This window comes from Trachurus japonicus, chromosome 20 (assembly GCF_045865225.1).
Source record: "Trachurus japonicus isolate A0001 chromosome 20, Traja_1.0".
Taxonomy (NCBI): domain Eukaryota; kingdom Metazoa; phylum Chordata; class Actinopteri; order Carangiformes; family Carangidae; genus Trachurus; species Trachurus japonicus.
Genome location: NC_140926.1, coordinates 8,577,792 through 8,597,424, shown reverse-complemented (window position 1 = coordinate 8,597,424; position 19,633 = coordinate 8,577,792). Strand labels below are relative to the sequence as shown.

Sequence of the window (19,633 nt, the reverse complement as noted above, 5' to 3'; positions counted from 1 at the left end):
CATATTTTCACTTGAAATATAGAAGAATCTGATAATGGTGCAAGTTCTTCTTCCTTAAGCACAAAAAACTTGCTTTCACTGGCAGATTTTGAAGTGAAAATTAGTTTGAAACAAGTGACAATTATCTGAAAACAAGTAAATTTTTAGGTGATGAGTCTTATTTTAAGTGGAAAGCGATTAGTTTTGACTAGAAATGAGACATTTTGACAAGAAATAAGACAAATATTCTTGGAAAGATTTTGAGTTTTTGAAGTGTTAGAAGGTTTAAACAGCTGCAGCATTTCTCCCTGCCATACTGTACTGAGTCACCACCACAGTGACCTGTGTGTTCACCATGATTTTCAAAGCTGCTGTCTGCTGCATGTTTAGCTTCACACTTGTTTGGTTTCTTGTGGTTTGCTCCATTATTTCTGCTTTGATGTCCCTGCTGTTAGCGGTGCCAGAAAAGGTCACTGCTGCCTGCTCCAGACAGCAAAGGGTACAAAATGTCCAAAACGTCACTGGAAAAACTAATTCTGGGCTCACCGTGATATTTGAGTTATTTCAAAGTTTCAAAGTTGTATTCTGCTTTAAGAGGCTCAGCAACATCATCCTTTAAAATATGTGTTGCCAATGACACATGAGGCAAAAATTCTCATGCACAAACAGACACACACACACACACACACACACACACACACACGCTCGTACGACATATCAAATGGCATCGTAGATGGAAAACTCTGCCTCTGACGCCAAAGGAGGACATGTTTTATCCTGCTGCCTGCCTGCCTGCCTGTCTGTCCCTCCATCAAGCAATCCCTCGTGCCAGACAGCCACTGAGCAGATAATACAGTCTGTCTCATCCCCATGGTGACCAGATCTCTCCCGCACCAGGACGCTGGCTGGCTGGCTGGTTTGGAGAAGACGGACGAGACTGAGATGTTCACAGGTCTTCTTGCACCAAATCACTTCAACCATCTGATCCAACCACCAACGTTACATCTTGGTTTGGGTTTTTAATTAGCTGTGTCAATACGACGGTCTCACTCTAAGAAGCTCAGACTCTGTTTTTTTTTCTCACTTTGAATCTGCACGTAAAGACATATTTTTGGTTAAAGGGATAGTCACCCAAAATTGAAATTTCACATTATCTACTCACCCTCATGTCGACTAAGGGCTGGGAGAAGTTTCAGAGTCCTCCGTGGCTTCTCTGAGTTACAGGGGGTCTCGGCATAGCAGTGCATGTCCATATAACAGTTGCAAATGGATACCAACTGTCTTCGTGACAAAAAGACACACCAAAAAACATCCAAATACCTCCATGCTGCTCGTATGTAATGCCCGTCTTGTATTGAAGCCCCGAAATGCGAAACTGTCCCGAAAAAAAATTAAATAAGTCTATATTTCAAGCTTGTTTTGTAGCGGAAGCTCCTCTTTCCGGTTCGTATAGACTTATTTAATTTTTTTCAGGACAATTTCGCATTTCGGGGCTTCAATACAAGACGGACATTACACACGAGCAGCATGGAGGTATTTGGATGTTTTTTGGTGTGTCTTTTTGTTACGAAGACAGTTGGTATCCATTTGCAACCGTTATATGGACATGCACTGCTACGCCGAGACCCCCTGTAACTCAGAGAAGCCACGGAGGACTCTGAAACTTCTCCCAGCCCTTAGTCGACATGAGGGTGAGTACTGTAGATAATGAGTGAAATTTCAATTTTGGGTGAACTATCCCTTTAAGGTTTTTAATTTTTTTCTTTTTTTGGTCAGAGGATTTTTTTCAAATCATCTGTTTGAACAGAGGCCCTCACGCCCCATCCACTATACAGTACCTCCTGCCCTCAATAAGGCAGCCTGCCCACAAAAACAAACAAGCCCCCTCACCATGGGAGGGGGAAGCATGCTGGGCAGGAGAAACGCGCCCACATAAAAACTGCAGAAGAAATGAAATAAAAAGCAGCTCTCTCTCTGGCTCACATCTCTCTCGTCATCCGCTCGCCACCAACCTACGGCGGAGGAAGCCGAGGAGGCGAGCCGGCATCTGTGCAGGATTTTTTTGGTGGGGGCCCTTTTATCTAATGGAGCCGTCATGAAATATCTCCAAGCACTCAGGGGAAACATGAGGATATCCCGAGTGTTTGTGCCTGCTTGTGTGTATATGCGTGTGCGTGTGTTGTTTGTGTACGTGGGGTTTGATCAAACCGCTGTCATTCAATCACCGTTCCTCTGATCTCTGCCTGCCAGCCGTGTTTAGGAGCCAAATCTGTGACCTGTCTGAGAGCTGTGAAGTACAGGAGGCTGTGCTGACACACGGAGCCACAGCGTAATGGATGTCAAACCTCAAGGGGCCGAGCAGATGCTAACCAGGAGACAGGAAGGACGAGGACAAGGACAGTTTGAATCACAATCACCTTAATCACCCAGTACAGTCAGATTTGGCAGCGCTGGTGTCACAAAACTGATACAGAGGCACAGTGAGGATTATGTGACTGACAACCTGTGAAACACCTCCCACTAAAAATTACATATCTAATCGTAGCAACTGCAGTGAAGAGCTGTGTGTGTTCATAGTAAGAAATTGTAGCTGGTGTCTTTTTTTTAACCTTTCTAAAGCAAAAACACAAGAGAAAAGGTGTAATAGGTGGTGAATCTGCTTAAATGCAGTTGGTACAAATGTTCAGGTTGCTTCCATGATAATAAAAATCCCTCAATTTACAGAGGTTGCAATTTTAAAAAAGGCCTTTTTTCTCAACCAGGATGCTGTAAAGAGTTTAGGGTCAAGTTAAGTTAGTTGCTCTATCTTTGGTTTCCCTGCAGCCAACAAACCCTGAGGAAATGAAACACACTGTAAGTTAGTCTTTATCTTAAATGTCATTTCTCCAGTACTGTTGAAATAGTGGAAACGCACCAGGTTAAACAGGGTTACGTTTCATTTTTTCCTTATCGCACCTGGCTCTGGTTATTACCATTTCTCCATTAAAAAGGCTCAATCTGCATTATTGCTGCAGATACAGACACCATTATCATCCGCTTTCACATGCATTACAAACTCTATTCACACGTACGCCGCTGAGCCAAACATACATTTACAAAGGTCCTGCAGTAATTCACAAAGTTGAAAGTGTTTTAGCTCTGTAACTATATATATATATATATATATATATATATATAAAGACTGAAAGTAAAAAAAGAAAAAAGAAAAAGACAGAGCTGTAATGCAGTGCTAAAAAGGGCCTAGTTAAGTAGCTGACAGAGCAATAATACACTGGCACTATCTACATCTAGTCTGGAAGATTAGCAAGGGACCCACTACATTAACTGAAGAGGGATATAAATATAAAACCAGAGAGTAGGAGAGGTGACTTGCTTCTGTTATTACGGTGCTGTAAGTTCACAGTTTGAGCAGAGAGAATATTCGTCAGGATGAAATATGTTCACACATGGTTTCGTCTGCACATGGTTACTGTAGGGACTCACCGGTCCTACTCATGTACTGGAGGAGTGTGTTGAACCTGTCACACTTCAGTAAGATAATGTTTGTGACAATAAATCTACTTTCTGTAATTACACATTGTAAAATAGATGCGTGTCCCTTCTTTAAATCGTGTAAATATAACACGCTTGCGAAATAAATGATGTTTCAAACAAACAAATTAGGCGTAAATCAAAGTGACCACTCGTTTGACAAATTACTCGCTGTCACTCTGTTGAGTTCGGGGGCCAAACAACCTTATCTTCCGGGTCATGCTCTGGAACACCAATGGCCTGTCAGGGTAATTATTTGCCGCTCTATGAACAACCTGTGGGGTTCGAGCAGATGTCTAGGATCCCATGTCGGGTCATTCGATTAATTTTCAATCAGCGTCATTTCCAATCTCCTTCACCTGGCTGGCCCCCGCCATTACCAAGCACGGCTGCAATCTAATTCTGTCCTATCGCACAGGAAGAGCATTAGGAGCCGCTTTGTGTTTGACGGTGTGCTCTATTGATTTTTATGAGTTGTGCAGGGGATCATGCGAGCCGCTGGCTGCTGAACATGATATCAGAAAGAGGGGTGGGGGGTGTGTGTGTGTGTGCGATTCACCGAACATGATCCACGGGATCAGCACATGCGACAAACACCAACACACACACACAAACGTGGGCATTAAAATACAGTAGAGAGCCTGAGTCATATGGGGCATCAATGGATTTACAATAAATGTCACTTCACAGAGCAGCACGGTTACAAGTCCCACTGCTCGACGCTCATACTCCACTGGTCCAGATCCAGTTACGGCATCAACCATCCAGGACCGTTACTTTGAATGGATTATTAGAGAACCATAATGAAAAGTTCTCCCATGGATCTGTGGGCTTTGCCTCTTTTGGCGTACATCCCATTTCCTCTCGGCACTAGCTCATCTGTCATTTATTCACACATGTACGGAAAGAGCGGATGAAAGTGCCATATGGTTCCTAGATTCTACTGTCAAGAGCACGCTCTGCTGTTTGTTTGTGTATGTGTGTGTGTGTGTGACAGAGATGGAGAGATGTGGGCATCATTACAATTGTGTCTGTCAGTATCCATTCAGCTCTGACCTTCCATGTGTCTCACCTGTTTGCCTCGGCGCTACCTGGGCGACTCCGGAAAAAAAGGAGCTTATCTGCTGAATTTCCCCAGCAAGCAAAGTTGGTAATTACTTTCCCTTGGCTGCCATCATTTTATAGCAATCCATCATCATCTGGAGCTCTTTGGCTATACAGAGCCCCTGTGATGGTGGTGACAGGCATTGCTAACTGGTTAGCAGCGGAAAAGGCTGCCAAAACCAAGCACACAGCACGCAACTTGATTGAATTCCTCAGGAGTAAAATTACGGCTCGCCTTGCCAGAGTGGCCGGCTCGCTTGTTCGCTCTTAATGTGTAGATCTGAATTGAAGGTGGCAAGTCTTAAAGTGCCCAGGAGCAAGTTGGAAGGAGCACAGTTTAAGGTTTCAGAGATGGAATGAGGTGTAACGTCGGTGGTGGTGGTGGCAGCGATAGGGGGAGAGAGGGAGCGAGGGAGGGAGGGAGCGAAGGAGGGAGGGGAGAAAAAAATCTGGAGATGGAAGAAACAAATATTTGAAAGAAAGATTACCGTCACAGCCGCACAGAGCTGAGATGTGGAAAAGACAGAGTAAACAAGCTTGGTCTCTGGGGTGGTTGGGGGTGTTGTGGGGGAGAGAGGAAGACAGAGGAAGAGTGGGAAAGAGAGAGAGAGAGAGAGAACATGAGCATGAAACAAATCAAGAGGTGGAGTGAAAACAGGCGGAGGCAGGGAAGAAGAAGAAGAAGAGTAAAAAAGGGTGGTGTGGAAGGAGGGCAGAAGGAGCAGCAGAATGAGAGGATGCAAAACACGACAGGCGATGAGTTTTGAGAGAGAAAAAAGAGAAAGAGAGTGGGGATAAAATGGAAATTCAAATAGCTGTGGAGAAAAGAAAGAAAAGCAGAAATGAGTGGGTGAAGGTGGAGGAGAAGCTATGTGTGCATAGAGAGTGTGTTTATGTGTGTACACGAGAGATTATAATAAAGTCTCACTGTAGTTAGATTTAAAGGAGAATGACACTCAAATGAAATGCTGGTTAATATAAAGTATGTTTTGATATTTGCACCAGTGTAACAACAGTAATGTGATTACATTAGTGCAGCATTAGCGCTTCATTAGTAAAACAGACTGAAGAGTAATGTGCCTACACTGATGCATTAGTTAGTAATGAACTACTCTGGGCTCATTTAACTTTTTAATGGCTTTAATACATTGTTAAAAAGACTGGTTTTTGAAGGCAGTTTGCTGTGTGTTTGTGCAAATCATACAAATTAAATCTGAATCTGTTGTTGATATAATATAATATAGGTAACACATCCTGGAAATGTGAATATATATTCATACTGTATATGTACAGTATATGCAGTGATGGTTCCTTGTGTTTGTTCACTCACAAAGGAATGAGATTTATTCCACAGTGGTATTATCAGTTCCTTTGGGATTTGGTGCTGCCATTGAAATATGTATAGTTCCTCTGCAAGAGCGAAGATTACTCAAAAAAAACCCGAAAGATCTAAATTTGTATATGTGTGTCTCTGCAAATGAGTGTGAGGTGTTATGTGTGTGTGTGTTTGGTCTCGATTCCACGATCAGCACCTGGCAGTTGGACTGGAGGACTGATAATCAGGCTGCAGCATCTGCTAGCTTTGCATTAACGTGCACTAATTACAAGAAATACAGCAGAAAAAAAGGGAAAGGATTTTGTTTGTCATGTTAAATAATCCATGTTGTTATTGTGACGGCCTGCTCCTGATGTGACTGTGCTTCTTCTGCTCATCTGGGATCATGGAGGAGATGCAGGGAGGCGGGAGGAGGGCTGATGTGGATCTTCTTCTTTCCAGGCATCGGATGAATCATTACAGTGAAATCCACTGCATGTCCATGACTTTCACTGCTTTGATCAAAGGAGATCCATAAACTGGAGGCTGGCTCCAGCTAAATCTGAACAAGTGTTTCCTAATCCTGCCCTGACAAGGAAATCTATTCCTCTTATCAAGATACAAACGGAACAAATGAGGACTTTTCTCCTTGAAAACAGTCGTATCGAAGAAAAAAAAACTGCTTCACTGTGACATGATTTGTTCAAATATTCTTTTAAAAAATGATCTCTCAGGATATCAGCTCCAAAAACAGTCAAATAGAAGTGCAGCAGCAAAATATCACACTACAAAGACAAACTCCTCTGCTCCTTTGTGGAACAATGGTTCAAACCTCCTCCAAGTCTGATCAGCAGCTACTGGAGGAGCTGGTTTGAAATGCAGAGGTTCACTTTCCTTTTCCACCAGCACTGTGAATATTTAATGAGTGTGTTCGATAAAGAGGATTTCAGGATTTTAACTGTTATTAACTGTGTTTTTTACCAACTCCAACATCTTGTGTTTCTCTGTTCCTGTGCCTCAGACAAAGATCAGGTCGCATTTTCTGATTTCGACAGCACGTACTTCCTGTATCGTCCCTGCTCATGTCACTATCTGCAAACAAGTTATGAGGAAAGCTTGTGGTCTTATTCTTTCATTTGCACAAACATGAAATGCTAAATGCAAAATCATTTGGGGCTTTGATGATGTGCAGACGGATTTTAGTTCACATACATCGGATTCACGCTGTCATTAGTCTGAAAACCCGATTATATGTAACATTAACATTACATTTGACCAGTTTATTACTATTTATAATAATTTGAAATGTCAAGCAGCTTCAAATCATGGTCCTGGTGTTTTCATTTGGACAGATTTGTTGATAGATTTTGTCGACTTCATTTCATCCGACCACCTCCTCCTCTCTAATCTCTAATCATTTTGACAGAGACAGACTGAGGACAGTCGTGTGTCTCGTTTGCACGTGCACTGACTGATAAAACCAAATATCATTTCAGTTCATCAAAACAAGGTAGAAACTGTTTGCAAGTTCTAATTAATATTCTGCTCGATGATGACAAACTTCTAAAAGCTTTAAAAGTCTAATGGGATATCACCCAAACACGCTGAATTATACAAATTCTGCAAATATTTAAGCCCATATTCAAAACAGCTGGACACTCTCAGTAAATATTACTCAATCAGGAATAAACAGTGCATTTATTGGGGATTATTTCAACCATATAATTAGTGCAGAGTATTTCTGGCAGCAGAACGGTGCATAAAATTGGGCTTAAAATAAATACAGCTCTTATGTTCTTCAATAAACACTGAACATGTCTCCCAGTACAACTGTGTTATTCTGAGTTCTTAGATACAGATGCATATTGATAAGAAAAAAAGGTCTCTCTTTAAAAACAGCTTTAAATTTTCATTCCTGTGATTCCAGTAAAACTTCAAATTCAGTGGATTGTGCTGCTTTAGTTGAGGTGACATGTGTGAAGTTGAAGCAACCTTGACTTGATAATAATAAACTGAGATAAGCTACGCTAAACTAAGATATGCTAAGTTAAGTTAAACTAAACTAAACTAAACTAAGATAAGCTAGTCTCACGCTAACTTGGACTCAGTATGGAACTGAAGTTCAGGTCAGGTCAATGTGACCTCACAATACCTGTTTTTAGCCATAATTTAAGATTTCATATGCAAATTGTGACCAAATGTCACATAAAGAGTATAAAATTATGAAACAATGGCGTTTTATAACTGAATTGTCAAAGGTAAACGTCACCGTGGTGTCACAATGTTGTGTGGATGAAGTACAGACCGGGAGATGTGTGTCTGTTACACACAACAACGCAGACACACGAGTGAAAATGTTAAATCCTCCAAATCCAGTTATGTGTGTAAAATTTATTTGGGGGTTTTGCCTTCTAATATAACATTCAGGATACATTTTCCTATTTGAAATCAACTTTTCAGAGGCCACCCGGCTCGGCCCACTCCCCCCGCTGGCCTGCATCACCCCCAGTATCCCTCAGCCCTACAGTGGAATGAACTGCCACGGTTAATTCTCAAACTGATCCCTCTCCGTCTGTCTGCACGCGGGGAGGAGGCGAGAATGAGTGAGGCTGGAAGACGGAGGAGGGAGGGAGGGAGGGAGGGGGAGTGAGAGACATGGATGGAGGGAGAGAAAATGAGAGAGACAGAGCCACCCCAGAAGGCTGAGTTAGCTGTGGCAGAGAGTGATGCCCACTTCCCCTCCTTCTATCTCCGCCATCCTTTTCTTTCTATATCACTTTTTAAATTCTTCTCTTCTTCCTGCATGCGCCACTGTAATACGACATATCATCCCGCCTTACTCCACACCCCCCCCCCCAGATGATGATTCATCGATCTCCTTATCGTATCAGACGACTTGATGGGCATAGTAAAAAGAAATTAAATCTTAATTAAATTTTCATCTTTGACAAATTTGTCTCCGCGGAGCTGCCATATGCTCACTGAGTTTCGAGGAAAAACACTGTGAGGGAAGGAGACTTTTGGAATTGGTGTTGAACGAGCTTGAAAATTACAAAACAGCACAAAAGTGCATTTTTCTGTCAGCCTTGTGTACTTTTTTTTTTCTATTCAGGAGGGATCGCCTTGAATTCCTATAGATTTTTCACAGTGTTATTACATTATGGATTTTTTTCCCTCCAAGACAAAGTATAATAATGCACTTTATACTAAGACTGTTTTTCATCACCTGCAGGGACTGTGTGTGCGCGTCCCATTGTGTCATTACTGTATGAATGTGTGTGTGTGTGCAGGTCTGGATGAACACATCTATGTGTGTGTGCGTGTCTCACCTTTTTTAATAATGTGCTGTCAATCTGGGCTCTGGGGATGGCCATTTCACTAACCCTGCCTAAGTCTCATAACGCTGATCCACTGGGAGGGAGAATAAGTCATCAGCCGGTGGCCGAGAGTCCTCGAGCACCGTTGAGAGAGGCAGAAATCACAGTGGATGCAATAAGGAGACAGGACGGGATGAAACTGGGGCTTTTATATTAATGCCTGCACACTCAGACTGGCTCGTTGCTCTGCTGTTTCAGCTGATGTATGGAAGGACGGCTCACAGGCCGGCAACGGGACTCTGTCGATGCTTTAATGTTCCAAGTGAAAGCTCTATCTATCCATCCACTCATACATTAATTCATTCACTCACTGCCAGCTTATCTGCCCCTGAGTCACCATTAACAAGTATCGCAAAGTCTACATATGAAGCATTAGACTTGGATCATTGCTCAGCTCCTCACTTCAGCGCCACTGAACTACCGCACATGTTGGGAGGGCTGTGTGACACTGTGTCCTTGTTTGGTTCGTTCCCCAGGAAGCAGCTGTTGAGTTTTCTGTTCTGTTTCCAAATACAAAACAAACAGCCCATAGAGAAAACTTTAAAGAAAAACATGGATATGGATATTATATTGTAAAATGTCATGATGTTATCATTTCACAACACTTGTGAAAAGCATTCCTCTGTTCTTTATGATTCACAACCACAGACACTGGGCGTCATACAGGAATATTTTTCATTCTTATCCTAAACCTCTCCTAAATTCACTCGAATGCATCAGATTCAGAAACCTCTTGAGTGCAAAGTTGCTGTAAAATCTATCTGAAAGTCATCTGCCTATGAGGAAGTTTGTGTTCATCATTAGCATGAACAGTGTCCCTACATTTGCTACAGAGGACAGTCTCTATTTTTTTAGGATTTCTCCTAAAAACTAAGAGTAAAATGAAGACCTTCACACTGCAGATCTTTGAATCCTACTGCAGAAACAAACACAACACATTCAGCAGTGGCGGCAGCTGCATTATGGGAGACAAAATGATTAGAAAACATGAACATGAGGATTAATTATTTCCTCATGCCATTGTAGAACAAACCCTCTTATATGAACGGCTCTTGTCAAATATAGACGCACATCAACAAAAGCCTTGATTCCTTACTACTGTATATGATGCAACGTCACTGTGAGACATTAAACGCCACCACAAGACGTGAGACTAAAAAACCACTTGGCCCAGTTTCTTCAGCTGAAGCAGCAGCAAATAATCAGTTGTGTCCTTCATTAGCATCGCTGCTGCAGCTGGAGAACATTAGTCCTGAACTCCAGCACATTTAGTTTACAGCATCAACAGTCTGCTGCTCGTCGCAATGAATGGATCATACATGGAACATGACAAGTGAACATGGAGGTAATGGAGTAGGTTTATTATTATAGGCCACAGCGTCCCAGTGGTGATGAGGTGTAACATCCCATCCTTCACTGAAAAGACCCCGAGGTCAAACAGGGGGGTGGTACGCATGTTCCCATGTCATGTCCTGTTTGATCCATGATGGAGTCGCCTTATCTAGTGAATGGAACTGTCTAATTATTGGCACTTGAGCACATTTAAAGGGATAGTTATACATTTGGCAAATTGGCCCGTTGCCATAATCCCTATAGTCTTAGCAGTAGGTTTGTTACCTTTAAAGCAGAAGTAAGTGGAATGTTTGTGTTAATATAAGTCTTAAATAGTTATATCTTCCGACAGCAATCACTTACATAGAGTGTTTGGTGTCTGTCAGTCACTCTGCTCTGCTGTAAGCCGAGGAGAAAACTTCTTGTATACTTCCTTCTGCTTTAATTGTTGGTGCAAGCTATTTTTAAAACGGCGGAGCAGAGCCACGAGTTGCTCAGAGCTACGCTACGGAGGCTAATGGGATTTCTTGGTTTCCCTCATCAAACTCATCAAATACACAATCCAACAACTCCAAAACGCTCTGGTGGACAAGTTGTGACCTGCACATTCACCACACTATGAGATAATAATGGAAATTATGCAGAGACTGTTTGCTGAAAAACTGCCCCGCACATCAGCGGTTTTGCATGAATTTACCTCTAAAACATCTCTGTCTCGTAATGTTCCGTTATTATCTCATAGCGTGGTGAATGTGCAGGTCACAACTTGTCAACCAGAGCGTTTTGGAGTTGTTGGATTCCACGAATCCCTTTAGCCTTTAGCAGCTTGCGGTTCTGCTCCACCATTCTAAAAATAGCTTGCACCGACAAATAAAAGTAACAAACCTACTCCTAAAACTATAGGGACTATGGCAATGGGCTAATCTGCCAAAATGTTGAACTATCCCTTTAAGTTTGAAATAAAATACTGGATACAACACTGAAGCACGTCTCAGCTTTATGTCAATCGTGCCTGAAGTTCAGGGGTTTCACAGCAACTGGGAACATATTTAATATCAATGCCAACCTCAACACACATCACACTTTGTACCTTCCTCCTCCTCCTCCTCACACTGGGACTGGAGCTAGAAACGGCACAGGACTAAAACATCGGCTCTGCACTGTTTTTTTTAATACATTTGTATTAGTGCAGCCACAAACCTCCAGGATTGCAAAACCAGGAGAACATTATAAAATAGTACTGAAAATCATGAACAATAATCACTTTGTTTATCCATCCCTACTGGATTCTTGCTCTCAGCTACTGCTACGGCGACAGTTGCTGCTGTTTCATGTGTCTGAGCCTGTTTCAGGAGGTCGACAAGTCACTTCCCCCGTCGAAACCAAGTTATAAAAACTTGAAATTGAAAAGTAACGTCAAATGAAACCCAACACACACACAGACACACACACACTCAGTTTGCTCCTACACAGAGGAAAAGTGAATAAAGGAGCAGCTTTTACTTAAACCTGTGTTGACATGTTGGAGGACTCATGGGTACAATAAGCCGACTATACCTTCTGTTGTATACTTCTATAAGAAACAACTGAAAACTCACTTTTTTTGCATATCAAGTTGCAGAATAGCTGCTAATAACTTGCCAACACAATTCTGTTTTTCATTTTCTCCATATTTCACATAAATTGACATAATTTCTGTGAATTCTCAGCAGCTCCAGCTCCAAACCGTTTTTATTAGGCTAAGTCTTGACACTAAATGACACTCTGGTCTTGGATTTGGACACATTTGTTTCCACAGGATATTATATATGAAAAAAAAATACAAAAGCTAAACTCCCGTCTTTGCCTCTGTGCCTTTTATCTTTTTGAAACGTTGTTAATTGCTTCACGTTGCTTTGAAAACCTCACAACTCTGTATCTCACAATTAATGCGGTGATTGTCAGAACTCTCAGAGATGACACATAGGATACTGCTAATTGGGATTCGCCTTTATCACTTGTCTGTTCAGGTGCCTTTGTTATGTTGAGTCAAACATTTCACAAGAAATCTCCATTACTGTGTCAAGACCTGGCATTTTATGTCGAGACCTACACTAATTCTTGCTTTTCTTTCTGACCCAGCCTTGTAATAAGCCAGCGTGTGTGTATATGTATGTGTGTGTGTGTGTACTCACAGATATTAGCCGTGCCCTTGGGGATGGGCAGGTAGGAGCCGGCGCTCCATGTTCGCCCCTGGTAATTCCTCTTACAGCGGCCGCAGTCAGGCCCAGTGGTGTTGTGTTCACACTCGCAGCTCAACTTCTCTTTGTCTTTGTCATACACACAGCTGTTGGCATGAAGGTTGCACTTGCACCTGTCAAAGAAGGAAGGAAGGAAGGAGGGGTAGGAAGGGTAGGAGGGGGGGGGGGTTGAAAGAGGACAACCACGTCAACATGAGAGAATTTTCTGGCACTGAATAAAAAACAGACAGCTTTTATTCTGTCGGACAATGCGGCTGAAGGGCAGCGCGTCCTTGACTATAGCGGTGGCACTGGAGCAGAGTCAGAGCGGCTTGTTGCTCCCTCGTCTTCCAGCTTCAAGAGGAACCAGAGTTGAAAAGGGAGGAAGGAACAAATCTGACATCTTTATTTTCCTCCTTTTCTCTCTGTCTTTGCCCTCAACGCTCGGGAAGGTAGCTCGGATTTAATTGTCCCACTGGAGGATGCATAATTGTAGTAAGGCCACAGTTGATGGACGAGGGAAGAGAGCTCGACAAAGAGGTGCGAGGAGGAGGAGGAGGAGGAGGAGGAGGAGGGTGTGGGGTTGGTGCTGATGAAAACAAGCCAAGTTAAATTGTGGAACAAGCAGTGGGAGAATGAAGGCATCAGGGCCTGATTCTCAGAGAATAGCTCACAGTTAGCCAGAGGGCGGCACGGAGCAGCAGCAGCAGCAGCAGCAGCAGCAGCAGCAGCACGGCGACGTTCTCCAAGACAAATTAATACGAGATGAAGCATATTTTCAGTCTGGAAGGAGGGGACTCCCTTAAGGTGCACTAAATCCTCATTCACATCCTCCTCACCAGAACCTTCATTTAACAATAAACTCAGCAAGTTCATTTTCTGCAGTGGCTCGATGAGTGCTGAGGGGATATCTATCTGTTCAATTAATTTATAGTCCTCATGCAGCATAACGCACTCCCAGGAATACAGACAACTTTGAATTGTTAGACCTTTTTTTGGGGGGGAATTCGAGGAAAGGTTGTGATAAAGCTTTGGGACTTGACAGATCACTGGGATTTCAATGGTTTTATTTACTATTATTTACTCGAGGGTTTGAGACAATAACCGAGCTGGGATTACTCACTGTTTGAGATGTGATACGACACACTCCCAGCACGAGGACGCCTGATTCTCACAGATAACCTTACTGTTTCCAAAGCGCACCGTGAGTCATGACGCATCGCCAACACCAACACTGGCTGCAACTTCAAATACAGATTGGAAATCTGACTTCCAACCGGCATGACTCATCATAGATTAATGGCGCTGTGGCTGTGTTTGTTTATTTTGGGAAAAATGCCGAGAGCCAGACAAAACTATTCAAGCTCGCCTGAAAGCATCCTTCCATTCAGATGTTTTTTTTTTTTTGAATTTTGTTTTTCTTCTAATTTTTGAGACTGGGAGTTAGGTGAAAAGGCGTCGCTGCACAGTGATGCAGTGTTGAGCGGGGAGATGACAGAGATAGACCGTGGCGTTGTGTTTGCTGACGTCTTAGTGAGAGACACTCGCGGTGACAGCTGGCCTCTGTCCCCCGGTTCATTCTGCTCCTGCACAGCTTAGCCTGATCCTCGAATTAATATAATCATTAGGAGGAAAAGCACAATCTTAAACCACTCACTGCTCCCTGACCTTGATAATCAAACTATTTGCTGTTTAGCTCAAATTCAAAAGCTGTGTTTTTTACTATTTTTTTTTTTTTTTTTACTTTGGATCCAGTTTTTGTCTCTCATTGCTGTACAATCAATTTGCAAAACATTTCTTATCTCAATCTCTTTTTTTAATAGAGCCAACCATAGATTTCACTCTGAAACACTTAACAGCCATGTAATGACTTGTTTGAGTAACAAGTAGGGTAAAAAAAAAAAAAAGTTACACATTAAAATCCAGCGATTACATTAGATTCACTGAGTGGATGGTTGATATCAGTGTGCTGGGATGGAGGGATGAAGCGGAGTAGGGGTGAGGAGGGTTTTTTTTCCACAGCTCTCTTTATTAATTAGTCATTAATATTCATCAGCAGGCACTCTCTCATGTTGGTTGTGGCCACTAAAGCAGTTTAATCATGTAAGGAATTACTTTCGTTTTGCGTTTTCATTGGGGTTAAACACGTCACTTATATTATTGTTAGAGCTCATATGTGTCTGATGTAGTTGCAGGAAGTATGAAGTGTTTCAAATTTTGCCAGATACGTTATTAATTAGTATTTCACATTTTCTGCTGCATCTCATTATCAGGTTGAAGCTACAGGTTATGAACAGTAATTAGACCCACTTAAACTATAGTGTTTCTTCTGCCTTCAAAGGCTAATTGAATCTTTACAAATGTTGAACACTGATGCACATTTATCTAATTTATTTCAACATTTGACTATTGATGCTATAATTTGTTATATTTCCCTGGTCATGTCTAATCTGAGGTTTTTATGATAGTGAAGCTGTTATATTATGAAGTACACTGTAGGAACACCTGCACAGCTGGTTATGCTGAGGCTGCAGCATCAAAACGCCGCCTTATCTCTGTTTCTTTTTTTAAATAAAGAAATAAATAAATAAATAAGAGCAGCCGTTCTCCTCCACTTCACAGCCACACCTCTGGAGCCTCTCCGAGAGTCCACTTTGTGCCTGAGTGTGACATTCTTTAGAAGCACTAGATTAAATCAGCTCCAACTATCATGGTAATATCCAGTCGACACTGAGACATAGTGGGATTGATTGAGGAAAAATTGGTTCCAGTTGAGTCGACGTCCACGAGGAGCTGAAATCAAGGCGAGATTAGAATCAGGTCCCACAAAGACCTGTTCCACGAGCTGTCTTACTTTCCCTGTTATACACTCTGGCTTGTTAGCGTGTGTGTGTGTGTGTGTGTGTGTGAGAGAGAAAGAGAGAAAGAAGCGGTTGTGGGTTATGGTGTGAAATGACTTCACATGGAGCCCTTAGTGGTTTAACCTTCAGCTTCTTTTAACATTGCCAACATTTTAATCAGTGTCCAGAAATGATAGCGCTGTCGGCATAATGATGGAGACCGCCAGCGCGGCCCGCGGGGGCTCGTGCCCACCGGTGCTGCTGAGCTGCCAATCAGCATGTGTGGCTCCTGAACGTGGGTACCAGGGGAGTCTGCCTGCCTTCGCTGCTGCTGCACCGGCAACAAGAGCCTCACAGAAGGAGCCCAGCCAACGTGTATTTAACAGCATTTTAATAGCAGATTTCCTCCAGGGTTCCCCGTGTCTGCTATATTGTGTCTTCATTTCCTACTGGGCCTGCTCAGCGGGTCGCCTCCTCCTGACTTCCCATCAGTCTTTGTATCGTTCGCTTCATATCTCTCTTCTCCATCCACCTATTAGTCTGTCATTTTAACTCTGCCCCTCTATCTGCTGCTCATAAATATTCATGGGGCTGTGGCATCTTTGTTTTTGTGGTGGTGATATTGCTCAAGGTATTATTGAGTGTGCCAGCCACTGCTTGTGAGCTAAAGGTCCTGATATGTATTCAGAAAATTACCCATGAGGCTATGAGCTTAAATTGCTAGACTGGCAAAAAAAAAAAAAAGGAGGAAAAAACCTCGTCTGAAGTATAGATTCTATTTTGTCTGAGAGAAAGGAGCAGACATGTTTTTATATCTGACAAAAGTTTAAAGTTCTCCTTGAAATGTTGGAGGCAGCCAATATCACTCAGTATAAATTTATTATTTTTCTTTATCCTGGTGGAAATGCAAGCAGAGCAGCCCGTCGAGACTTAGCTTACCTGGAGCACTGTGTCTATGACCTCTGCAGTAATAGGATTCTGATTGACACCGTGGGTGCAGACGACATATTGTGCCTTCCCACTGATGATGCCAGCGACAGGAAAAAAAACAAACAAGGCAACATAAAGCTTCGGCTTTTGTAAAAAAAACAAAAAAAAACAAAAAACCCCTTTCCTCTTATATTGCTTCAGACGCTGTTGACAAACTTCCATTCAGCCAAGTTTACTCGGCGGCGTCGCTCCATTTTGCTCATTGTGGCTTCAAAGCCAAAATATAACCGTTGCTAATTAATAGTAATTATCTGCAATCCAAGCCTACATCATCTACAGTACGACTGCACAAAGCTGCTGTTCCCAACAAATTGAGCAGACTACACTCAACACGGTCCTTAAGTGGGTTAACTAAGTGAAGCGGCAATTAAATTTCAATCTAACGCCCAGGTGTTTTCTTACGCGAGCCAACTGGGTCAAACAGTTGGTTAATAAACGTTGCTTTTTTTTTCTTCCTTTTTTTTATCCAATGTCTGCTGTAAATGAACAAAAACACACCAGGGGTTGCAGAGGGGGGCGGGCAGAGGGGAGGTTCAGGGAACACTGGATTAATTATGTGCGATGAAAATGAAATAAAACAGAGGAGTGGCATGAAAAAGGCCTTGAGGTGTATGAAGTGTGTGTATGTGTGCAGCTTTTTGTTGTCAGTAAATGAATGATAGCACAACACACATGCACAGAATGAAATGTAAAGAACAATATATTTGTTCCACACACACACACACACACACATACACAGATACACACTCTTCTTTAGTGGTATACCCTTCTGGGCTCTTCCCCACTGACTCGCCTGCAGCTGCCGCCCGTGTGTGTTAGTTTAAAACAAATCAACCCTTCTGCTAACGCGCCGCCTGCTAATTGCCTCCTCTAACTCTTTCCTCCCAGTCTGCGGTGCATTGTGGGAAGTGAGAGTGAGTGAGATCTCAGCACCAGCTCTCCTGGGATGAGCCTCACCCCCCAAACCTCCACCACTTCCACCACCTACCTCCCCCTAATTATATCCTTCTCCCCATCTCCCCTCGCTCCTCTCACTGGGAAGTGGGCAGTGGAGGCAGATTGTCTGTATTCCTCCTCTTAAATGTCAAGTTTTGCTTCACTTAGTTTGCTCTGAGAAAATACATTAACAGTGAGAGCGGATGTAGAGACACTGCAGACCGGTTCAGTATATACAGATGTTTAGCGTTTCCCAGGCTTCGGCAGATGTGAGTTTATATAAGGTTTAATCTATATGAGACGCCAGATGTCAGTCAGGTGTGTTGTCAGTTCAGGAGATGATTCAAGGCGATGATTCAACACATGTGAAGAAATCGTCTCATGCAGAGGAGTTCAGTCTGTACGGAGGCTACAGTCATCGTTGCTTAGCTGCACTGTCTGACTGTGGTCATATTAGAAAAGTACATACTGGAAAATTGATATGATTAAGTAGCCAATTAAGCCTCGGAGTAGCACACACAGTAGTGACCCAGGTGCTGAACTGTGGCAGCGAGCTTTAAAAAATGCAGCACTTCAGATTTTTTTTATTTTAATGATAGTGTTGGTGAGATGATAAATTGTTCTTTTTTTCAGTTTCGTGCAATAAGATCTTGCAAAACTAACGACGGCTACTTATCGCACAGATAATAATATTATAGCAGATTTTGTGGTGACCCCCGTGAGCTGCAGTCCCTCTGCGGTTGCTTTGCACTGAGGTACACGTGGCGGCTGCCTGCATCAATCCATCCAGGCCATCCATCTATTGAATCCTCAGCATTACTAATGTATGGAGTTGGACATGCTATCCAAGCAGAAGTCAATCAAGAGGTCTTTACTGCCTCTGACATGCCAAGCCAGTTCAATAGAATTGACATGCTGGGCCTCACTGATACTGCTCTCAGCTAAAGACTGTTGGCGACAGAAAATGCACTGCGGAGGAGAGTGAGAGAGAGCTTCCACCGCTGGGAGGATGGTGTGATACAGATGGAGGGCGGGGCTCAGGTGGAGAGAGAGTGAACATAAACTGAGCCTGTCATTTCATAAACAGCATCCCTGATTGGAGCCTTTAAAGGAAATACATAAGTCTCCAAAGATCCTGCAGCATTGATCAGTTTGGGTTGGAGGCTTGTCTGGAGACGGCCGGAGGTTAGACTGTATTTGACCTTTGTGTGTGAGAGTGAAAGAGAGAGGGCGATGTGTTCTGTTGCAGCATCAAACCTCCACCTTATCTACAGCAGCTCATTCATAACCTGACCTTTCTGGACAAATAATATCTGTTTCCTGCTCAGCATCGCCGATTCATTCCACCAGCGCACTGTTTCATATTTATATGGAGAGAGAGAAAGAGAGAAGTAGATTCATATGGGTGTCACGTTTTACATGACAGTGGAAAAACAGCACAAAATGAACACAGGATTAAATATAAATAAATGATAATAATTATAATAATAAAAACCCTCCCCTTCCTACTCCTTAATCATCTTCTGTTATGTTGTTGCCTCTTGCTAATGTCACCAGCCATTAAACTTTGGCAACGCCGTCCCTTGTTACTCAATCCGAGCGTCTGGAGCAGACATTTCCCATGGCTACGCCCACCAGGGGCCAGAATCTGAAACCAGTATAGACCCAAAGTGCAGGTGTAATTACAGAAAACGCTGGCCGCTTCCCAGCCACAAGAGGGGTTAACTCTTAGTGATCTCCTTTCCCTCTAAAACTGCGGGCGAGGGTCATTAGCGTGGCAGCGGTGTTCACTGCTGTGTTGAAAACAGACAGACCAGAGGGGGCAACGTTTCAACTAAATTAAATGAGAGGCTGCATGGCCTCCCAGTGACTAATGAGAACGCCACGAGATGTAAAGGATCGCTTGAGGGAGGGCGTGCAGGCAGGTGTATGTATGTGTGTGTGCGTGGAAGAGAGATCAGGACAGATTTATAAGGAAGAAATAGGTTTGTGTGTGTGTGAGAGAGGTTT

At 42.9% G+C, this 19,633-nt stretch overlaps 1 protein-coding gene across 12 annotated transcripts in view; it reads right to left on the bottom strand.

Annotated features, from left to right (window-relative positions):
- Positions 1–19,633, bottom strand: part of ntng1a (netrin g1a) — a 106,833-nt gene that overhangs the window by 21,092 nt on the left and 66,108 nt on the right. For all 12 annotated transcript variants that reach the window (XM_085762642.1, XM_085762633.1, XM_085762635.1 and 9 more), the window contains exon 4: positions 12,813–12,991. In XM_085762642.1, the coding sequence (XP_085618768.1) occupies positions 12,813–12,991 (179 nt within the window). The remainder of the gene's footprint in view (positions 1–12,812; positions 12,992–19,633) is intronic.